Source organism: Necator americanus, chromosome III, assembly GCF_031761385.1.
Source record: "Necator americanus strain Aroian chromosome III, whole genome shotgun sequence".
Taxonomy (NCBI): domain Eukaryota; kingdom Metazoa; phylum Nematoda; class Chromadorea; order Rhabditida; family Ancylostomatidae; genus Necator; species Necator americanus.
In genome coordinates, this window is record NC_087373.1 from 20,141,917 (window position 1) to 20,151,939 (window position 10,023).

Genomic DNA, 10,023 nt, shown 5'->3' on the forward strand with positions numbered 1-10,023 from the left:
GGATTCAGTCAAGAGTTCAGCTGCTTGGACCACATCCAGCCCCTGATGAGGCTCATAGAGGCTTGTCGGGAATACCACCTTCCCTTGTTCTAACTTTCTTTGACTATGAAAAGGCCTTCGACAGCGTAAAAACGAATGCAGGGTTGTCAGCGCTGCTCGATCAAGGTGCAGACGCGTCGTATGTGAGGACATTAGCCAACTGCTACGATTGATGTACCTAAGATGCAGTTTTCCCCACCGGCCCCTCACCATACCCACTGGGAAGGGAATGCGATACTGTATCTCCGAAGCTGTTCACGGCTGCAATGGATAAAGGAACAGCTTTCTTGGGAAGAAAGGAGCATAGATAGAAGATTCCTCTCCAACCTTCGTTTTGCGGAGGACATCGTTCTGTTTTCGAACAGTACCAATGAAGCAGAAGCGATGCTCAACGAATTGAACGAAGCAAGGAAGAGAGTAGGACCGCGAATAGACAGAAAGAAGACACAGTTCATGATGATCGCCTACTGCGAGGAGGGAGAAGTACAACTTGAAAGCTCCCCAATCGTGGAAACTTCGTCATACGTATACCTCGGACTTTCTATGAATATGGAGAACGACCTGGAGGAAGAACTGAATAGAAGGATGAGAGCAGCGTGGGCAGCCGTCAGGGAAGCTACGGTCCAACTGATGGATCAAGATCTCCGCGCCCATCTCTTCGACTCGACAGTTCTTCCAGCGCTCTGTTACGCAGAGGAGACGTGGGCAGACACCGCTGCCACGTCTAGAAAACTATTCACTACCCACATGATCTTTGAGATGTGTTCAAAAATTTAACCGGCGCATAACAACACCTTGCCGGTCTTCGCAGCTCCGATTTAAGAGGAATGTCCCGTCCTCGCGACCTAATGGAGTATATATCGAAAGCAAAGCATAGATGGGCCGGTCACATTATAAGAAGAATCGACGATGGATGGAGTAGAAGAACGCTAGACTGGATCCCAAGAGATGCTGAACGCCCTCGAGGGAGACGGCCAACGAGATGATGTGGCGTGTACGCCACACGGATGGAAAAGCTGAGAGCTCAGCTGAATACGGCTCAGGGACCTCATCAGCGTCATTCACGAAACTTGAGAACATCTTGGATGACAATGGCGAGGGAACGAGTGAAAGAGATACTGGGGCTCGCACATCCAGAGAAGACGGGGCAACTATGTATCTAAGTAGGTATCTTGTTTAACCCTTTGACACCAGCGTGACTTAACGGTGAGCCGTACACATTCAGCAGCTATTTTTCATGATTTCCTGATTTTTAAAAAAATATGTTTTGTACCCAATGGGCAAAATGTTATGTTATGTACCCAATGTTATGTACTGTTATTACTTCATTTTCAAATATAACTCATTAAATTCAAGTTGTTCCAGATAGATAAAAAGCGCGCTGTTGTCAGTCCGCTAAAGGTAACCGATCAAAAAGCAACGAGAGTACCCATGTTTCCATTCGATTTCGTTCATTTCGCGAACAGTCGAAAATGAAGTCATAAAAGGAAGCTACTCGTGTATTATGAATAGCGCTGAACAGCGTGAAGTAGGTGTCGTTTCTTCTGTTTTGTCTTTTTTCTTGCACCTTTAAAGAGTCTACCTTTAAAGGCAGTATATCGCAAAATTAGCGCGTTGGGATCTACACACGAAAAGGTAGGGATAGGGATGTAGATTGCGACTATGAGCTTCTTCATGCTCAATTCTCCCCTAACAGTTCTCAAAAACGCATGGGAAAAGGGATTCAAATTCGCATTTTCGTATGAGGGACGTAATAACATATCATTCCTGCACAGAGCCGCGTCCGTCAGCAAGCGGAAGATAATCAATGGGATTCTCTTCGGCAGCATGTTCAAGTCAACGTACCGGTCGCTGAGGAACTGGCGTACAGAGTTGACGTCGTAAGATCCCTCGTAGGAAATTAATAGGTAGGAAGGCCCTCGTCGCTTTCCACAGCTGTCGTGTGGAAATGAGTGAGAACACGTTAACACTCGTAATCAACACAACCGACATTCCGTTCTCGTGCAGAGGTCGTCGTCGTGGCCCGTTGCATTAAAATTGCAGGACCTAGGTTGTTCTCAAAGAGATCTACGAACATGACATGAGCATAGGAGAAAGAAAATACAGGAAAGGTTTAGAGCATAAGCAAAGCTTTTGCGAGCAAATTCGAATTGTGTTAAAAGATGCTTGAGATTTGCAATCTTTTACTTATTCAAAAAATTTACTTGTAACCGTCGGTTTTATAAGAACGGGGAAGTGGTGGAGGCCTACAAAGCAAAGCAGAAGACAGGGGTATGTCAACGACCATAGTCTTCACATATGGATGTGAAACACAGGTTACGTTCGTCATCGATGACGGTGCCTCCCGCATATAATCGATACCAAATGAAGCAGGTGAGCGTCATGGACATCCGATTACGATGGAAAAGAGGAAAAAGGGAGCTGAGCAGAATATGCGAAAAAGATTGAGAAATACAATAATGAGTTCGAGAAGGTTTCACATGTCGGTTACTGCATTCCTACGCAGTCTTCGTCGTCGGTGTCCGAACTATCAAAATAAACCTCTGGCATCATATAATGAATCTTTTGATTTGAGGCGGAGATTTTTGGAATTTTCGGACTAATGGACACTTGATTACTGAACTCACACGTAAATATGTTATAAATATGTCATTAATTTTCACAGAATTTCAGGTAATCTAGCTTTCCCTTCCGTCCCTTTCTCACCACGATATAGTCGGCGCCGAATGTGTTCAACTGGATGAGCTCTATGCAACGTCGATCAGGACACAGGAATCTCATGAGAGCATCCCTAGCAAATAGGGACCGTGTGTTGCAGCAGACACTCACTGGGAAGCACGGGTTTGGTTTCGGCTATGATTGTAACTTTGTAATAGATGTGCTCCTTTGGGGATCGACGGTTCTGCACTCACCACCATGCCGGAAAAGAAGTCTTCCTTTAGCTCGTCTATTCTATCCTAGAGTGCTCGTTGTTTTCGACTGCAACAAACATACACAAGCTCCGCTTGTATTATTTTAAAAATGACGAAATTCCTAGATCCTAGTACGAGTTTTACCAAAGTAGATTCGCTTTAGTGGACGGTGCGGTGGTATCGAAGAATCTGCGCATGTTTTTCTCTTTTTCTCTTTCTCGCTTCCCAATCCTTATAAAAAGAAATTTGACTAAGCTTCAGTTCAGAAAGAAGATACTATATATCATAATGATCCAACTTCCAAAGAATCTAATAATCTCTGAATCTAATATCCAAAAAACTTGGAAGATCTCAGATTAGAAGTGTCAGTCATGGAATCAAGAGCAGCCATACAAAAGAATGTGTACAGTTCCCAGCAATCAACTGAATTACTTGATGGTATTACGGAACTAAAAACTCGAAACGGGCAAACATGATGTTAAATAAATATTGTCACAACCTGTCACAAGACGAGCTAAAACGAATAAGTACAGTGATTCTTCTAGAATCGATGCATGTACAAAGCTCTGCTTACCCAGCAGTTTTCTCTTTGGCGCTTTCCCACACAAAACCTCAAAACCGAAACACACAGGAAAAAACAACAACATATCAATAATAAGCATCTTTTTTAATTTTATAATTTTCTTCACACCTGCATTCGCATCCCCATGCAGGACAGAAAATAACAGAAACGAACGATGTTCAACTCGAAATTTACAAATTTCTGAGGAAACCAACCAATGAATATTTCATTGAAATCTTGTTGCTTTACGGATTCCTTAATGATAACAACAATAGGGGAAAACAGAGCTTGCGATATACGAAACATCCAGAATTCGCGTCTAAAGGACTGCTCACGATAACTATGTGCAATGGTTGTCTACAGTATTTTTTGTGGTACGATAATACGTCATGGTGTGGTGGTGGATATCGTGCTGTTCTTACGGAGAAACACACCGTTCTATCTCTTCGTGAAGGGCGTAACACACGAAGATGAAAATGAAAACGAAACTAAAATGTTTCTACAAGAAGGATGAGCCGAATCAAAATTTTTGCCGTTTGCCCAGGGAGGAGAAATGAATCACAGGAATTGGAACAAAGTCACCTCCTTGTCATCAGATAAGTTTCGTCAACTTTGCCACATCCAAGAAAATCCACCTCTTCAAAAGGTGACTTCAAAAGCCAGATAGAATTGGAGTGCGATTATTATCGTCGCTTTGTACAACTTCGTCCAGAATTTCTCGGTATCGCTGGCATCAATCCGCAAAATCGATAATGTTAAGGATTCATATGCAGTGCTTCGGAGCACGGGTGTCCCTACTGCTGTGTACGTCTATGGAGGTTGGACTTCTTTTCCAGTGAATCATCTCTGCATCATTCTTTCCTATTCTTCTCTGGGCCCCTTAGATAAAAACACCCTTAGAGAGATCATCAAGGTAAGAGAAAAACATTAAGTGATTCTATTCCAAAGTTCAATCAAATCAGTTTGAGTTCGTTTCACTGACATTTTTGTTTGAATAAGGAGCATTATTGTGAGAGAAAGGTTTTTGAAGAAAAACAGTAAAAACAGTCGAAAAGAGTAAAATAAGGAGCGATTCTTGTTATCAAAAGCAAACAAAGCCATTAGCCATTCACAACTATCAGTGAAATATTTGACGATGCATTGCCCACATACATATTTGATGAGCATGAATTGAAAACATCTTCTACGTCGAAGGAAACTTAACGCGTCAAAGAAGAAAGAGGAGAACAGCGAGCAAATCATAAGCTGCAACGTTTCCAGTGTAGAAAATGAATAAGCGCTTTTATCGCAGAACACACTGAACTGATGACAGATTAACATAGATAAGACAGAGTTTAGGGTTCTTAGCAAGACTTTTGTGCAGGAAATTCTGAGACACAGCGTTCGTCAGAGACAGAACTCATGAGCAGTGAAACTCCCACGAATGAGCAAGCGCAGCAAATCCAGCCATCATCTTCCACGAGCACTCTTTTTCCAATCAGCTGAATGGGAAATTAGCACTTGTAACTGTCTGTTGATACTGCAATAATATCTCCAGAAAGGAGATCTAATGCTAAACGAGCAAATACTACTCCTTTTTCCACAAGTGGTAAAACATGCTGTAATTTATCTCAGAAAAATGGAAAACTGCAGAAAGAATTAGTCTTCACTGCATTGAAACTTGGAGTTGAAGGAAATAATGACTTTTGCAGAAGGACATGCATAAAATATGCGTCGCGAGTTTCCAGGGGACAGTCGTGAGATACAGGTGTGGCTACTCGCTAAAATTGCGCGCTAATCGCCGGCTCAAATGTTACGATTAAATCGGACATTTTCAAAACAACCGTGACCCGTTTCCATTGCCAAAGTTTGTGTAGTCAGCAATGTCAGCATGCTGATCCCAAATCTCCTTACTGGCGAAGGCTAGAGAACTTAGTTTGGTGGAAACTGTACCTTTATTTCTTTCTTTTCACATCAGAGGGTGTGCAGTGCATGCAGTAGCGCGGTTTGCGACGGCACGGAAGATGGTTCAAAATGCCCCAGAGTCAACCATACTATCCTTTCACATCGATAAATTGCTACCTCAACCGTCTGGGAGGGGAAAAGCAGCCCAAAGGGATTGATTAACGTCATTCTTTAGTATTTTAAAAGTCGTTCATCCTTTGTCTTTTGCTTATGAGGAATTCTTTGAAAAAACAGATGCATGATTAAAACCAGCGTATCACGAAGCTGACAATGTTGGGGTCTCCGTGGGCAGAGATAGAATTCGGGATTCGGTAGATTACGACTATGAGTGTGACCGCGCTCAACTCCTCCTAATTGTCCTCAAAAACGGCGTAAGAAACGGCATTTTTTTTGTGAGGCGTCTACGAGAGAGCGGTCGAAAATCCATGAAGTCTCCTCAGCACTGTATTCAAGCAAAAGTGGAAAACACGCTACTAGAGAATCGGAGCGTGGCGTTCCAACGTATCTCGTATTAACAAACACCGCTTCCCATGCCGTTTTTCTGGACGATCAGCGCGAACTGAAAATGACAACGCCTAAACTCCTAGTCAACATCCCGAGCTCTAATTTTCCCACGAGTTTCCTGACGCGCTGCCTTTAAAGGAATCACCCCAGTAATCTGGTGTGACTTAGATTTTCGTTGGAGTATACCTATGTCGGGTGGTAGATTATGGATACTGGGGTAGTTCCGCTCATCCTTCCCTGTATCACTGTAAACAGGCGGTTTCGAAATGTGGAAATATAGGAATGCGTCCGAATGGAATGTCGGGGCGTCCAGATGGATTTTTGACGAGTCGTAGGTGGAGTTGGGGCGCAAGGGTGATGCGTTGCAAAAGAGGACGTCGTAAGGGACCGCATTCCCGATATAGGTATACTTCAACGAAAATCACCACGCCAGTTTCGGTGGGTGATGCATTTAGGGGAATCTTGTACAGGCCTAAAGAAATGCACTCGAAGAAGAAATTGATAATCTAGAAGGGGATTACTGAAACGCCTCCAGCTTAATTTTCTTAAGCTTTTTATACAAGGCAGTCTAGAAATTCAAATTCAATTTACTGCTTGAGATGTGGAAACAGTTCTCAAAATACATGCAAATTGTTAGGGCGCACTGTTACTGCACGAAAGATTTTAAAAATGGAAAGTCCAGATTCTTTGAAGGGTTAGTTACTAACGTAACTATGAATTTTTTGAATACAGGACCATTGTTAGAATGATTTGATTGATGCTCTAGATTATTTTCGCCCAACTCGCGGCGCCGATGATAGCGAAAGATTAAACAAATATAAAGAAAAAAGCGAATGCCGCTGAATATAAATGATAGTTGGATTTTGTACGGAAAAAGGCACAGGTATTCTTAAGAGCTTTTTACACAGAGCTAAGTTTCACTAACCGCTAAAAAAAAGAAACTAGAAAGCAGTGAAAAATCGCATATACGATCCAGAAGGGATGTATGGAGGCGTCTGAGATCTCAGATTTAGAAAAGGCATGAAATGCTGCGGATGGCTAACCCTTGCTTCTCATATTGTGATATTATCGTAGCATACGAACCCAGGGTTCAGTTGTGCTCGCATGAACAGTTCAGCGATGAACGCACAATATATGAAAGTGAGGAGGAAACGTAACTGGCATTTGTTTGCCGACACTGGCGCCGCACAGCCCGATTGCACGATGAATCACATTCAAATATGAGGTGTTATAACCACTTTAAAAAAATCGGAAGCGCTCATTTGACAAAGAAGTAGAAATCCTCTTTATCATCTGTAAAGGGGCATAATCAGAAAAAGAGGTTGCACCAACAGTAAAGATGAGAACCATTTTAACGGCTACATGTTTCCGCTACTTCCAGCCCGTGCTTTTGCTTTGCTCGACAAACAGTGTCTTTCTCAGTTCTATCAAGATCTCATCATAACACAAATTCAATGCCGCCCATATCCTACTTGCAATGAATGGTTTGTACGATAATTTTGTCATAACACCGCATTTGGTCAACCCTTTTTGAACATTACACTTCATTGACAAAAACCCTCAACTTTATCCTAACAAATCAACAAAAGAGGGATGGTACGGTAATAAAATAGACCACATCATCGTCAGTGAAAGGTTCTGCCTGACGGATGTCGGTGTTGTGCTAAAGTTCTATACGGGATCGGATCATCGCATCCTCCGAGAAAGATTTTCCTTCACAAGGGGAGAAGAAAAAGCCGCCAAGTGCAGATGAGAGAAGTCCCAGATTTACCATTAACTGGGATCTCTTCGCTACGTTAGCCGGCTTTTGGGAAGATTCCGCAATGGACAACATCGACGAAGAATATGACCGGCTTGTTGAACACCTTCACAACTGCACGAAGAAGGCTGAGAGTTCTAAAAGCACCAAGAGATGCCTGTCTTTTGAAACTTCGGAGCTGACACGCCAGCGTGGAGCAGAACGAGCCGCAGGGAACCAAGAACTCACGTCCGAGCTCGTAAGGTCTTGCAGAAAGGCGATAAAGGAAGACCTTAAAAAGAGAAGAATAGAAGTGGTGGCTGAAGTTGCAGAGGAAAAACACCCGCTATACCCGTCGAGACGTCGCCAGTCGCAAGACGAGGATGACTGCTTCTAAGAGCCCGAAGGGAACAACCATTGCATCGAGAAAAGGAATGGAGAAAATCGTCTACGACTTCTACTCTGATTTCTTCAACAGCCATGTCCATTTGCCACATCTGAGGAAAGACGGACATGTCATTCCAGAGGTTCTTCCGCCCGAAGTACGGCATGCTATCATGTCGGTAAGAAATCGTACGGCACCTGGTTCCGACAGAATAAGACCAGAACACCTGAAGAACCTTACTCATCAACACTCTGGCGAGGCTATTTACACGTTACCTGTGTGAATTCGAGGTTCCTAAACAGTAGAAGACCAGCAAGGCCATGTTGTTGTATAAAAAAGGAGATCCACATGACATTGGCAACTATCGTCCAATATGCTTAGTGTCCGTCGTCTACAAGCTCTTTACAGAAGTGATCCTTAACAGGGTTGAAAAAGTTGGCTGAAGGACAGCCATGCGAGGAAGCAGTGTTTCGAAAAGGATTCGGCACGATTGTCTACATTCATACTGTTGCGAAACTCATCGAGGTATAACAAGAGTGCAATATGCCGCTCTGTCTCACTTTCTTCGACTTGAAGAAGGTATTCGTCTCAGTTGAGACGGAAGCGGTCAAGAAAGCCTTCGACAACCAACATCCCTACTCAGTACATAAAGGTACTTCGAGAGTTGTACAGCAGCTTCACGACCGAAATTTCGCCATTCTACAAGAATAGAGGGGGGTCCGACAGGGCGATACAATTTCACCCAAAATATTCACAGCCACCCTCGAGAACGCATTGCAAAAGTTGGAATGAGACGACATGGGAGTGAAGGTTGATGGTCGGCAGCTACACCATTTGCGCTTTACTGACGACATCGTTCTGATAACACCTAACATCAGTCAAGCGGAAGGAATGCTGACCGAGTTCGACGAAACATGTGGATGCATCTGTCTTCAGCTGAATCTGCGAAAGGCGATGTTCATGCGCAAAGGATAGGTCCCGGATGCCCCATTCACGCTCAGCGGAACGAGTATATTGGTATGCAACAGCTACGTTTATCTGGGTTGGGAATTGAACTTGATGAACGACCTGACTCCCAAGCAGGGCAGGAGGAGACGAGCGGCTTGGGGAGCGTATAAGAGCATAGGATGTACTGAAGAAGACCAACAACACCCGGCTTCGTGCTCACCTGTTCAATGCCACCGTATTTCTCGCTTTGACCTATGCTTCGGAACTCTGGGCATTTCGCAAGCAGGAAGAAAACACGGTGAGCGTCATTGAACGCGCAATTAAGTGAGTGATGTTAGAAGTACACACTTCACGGAAGTGAGGGACGGGATTCGAAGTTCTCTCCTACGTCAGCGATGGAAAATTAGAGACGCCGCCTCGTTTGCCAAGGAAAGTAAAATAAGGTGGGCCGGACACGTGATGCGCTTTAACGACAACCGTTGGACCAGAGCCATAAGCAACTATATTAAGCGCACTATAGGAAGAAGGAAGATGATGAGATTTCTTCACGAAAACCTTCAAAGAAAATTATGATGCTCTTTGTGTCGCATGCGAAAAAAGGAACCACTGGGCGACTCTGGCGTGCGATCGGAACAATTGGAAGAATTACTGGCGCCCGCTCGACCAGTTCGAAGATCGACGGGAGTCAAGGTAATCTAGGTAATGACTGCTTGCTCAGTGAGTATCATAGACAGCACCATGTTTGGTTTATCAAAAGAGGCATCTCTGTGGGAATCTTACGTGGTTTCCATAAGTGCGTGTGCACTCGTAATTCAAAGTTTGAGTTGACCCTTCTCGACTCCGCGTACTCTCTTCCTATCAGAATCATCGCAGTGGATAATGAAGTTATTGATACTGATCGGCAGCCTGATGCGCGTTTTCTACAAAATGTGCATGGAGATATCGTAACAGTCTGGACAGAGCCGCTGGAGTTCAATCGACAGTGACCGGC

The 10,023-nt window shown here is 43.8% G+C and overlaps 2 protein-coding genes across 4 annotated transcripts; both read left to right on the forward strand.

Moving 5' to 3' along the window:
• Window positions 1-222: 222 nt before the first annotated feature.
• On the forward strand, window positions 223-816 carry RB195_010226 (uncharacterized protein; the record flags this gene model as incomplete). Its single annotated transcript, XM_064191127.1, has 1 exon — window positions 223-816. The coding sequence occupies one exon, from the start codon at window positions 223-225 to the stop codon at window positions 814-816; it is 594 nt and encodes a 197-aa protein (XP_064048710.1).
• A 205-nt stretch (window positions 817-1,021) lies between these two features.
• On the forward strand, window positions 1,022-9,202 carry RB195_010227 (uncharacterized protein; the record flags this gene model as incomplete). Of its 3 annotated transcripts, XM_064191128.1 has the most annotated exons (4): window positions 1,022-1,202; window positions 8,509-8,609; window positions 8,661-8,736; window positions 9,021-9,202. In XM_064191128.1, the coding sequence occupies 4 exons, from the start codon at window positions 1,022-1,024 to the stop codon at window positions 9,200-9,202; spliced, it is 540 nt and encodes a 179-aa protein (XP_064048711.1). The 3 variants fall into 3 exon arrangements, with proteins under 3 accessions (XP_064048711.1, XP_064048712.1, XP_064048713.1); XM_064191129.1 differs by lacking the exons at window positions 8,509-8,609; window positions 8,661-8,736; window positions 9,021-9,202 and adding exons at window positions 7,684-7,958; window positions 8,032-8,367; XM_064191130.1 differs by lacking the exons at window positions 1,022-1,202; window positions 8,509-8,609 and having other exon boundaries at window positions 8,628-8,736.
• Between the last annotated feature and the right edge of the window lie 821 nt (window positions 9,203-10,023).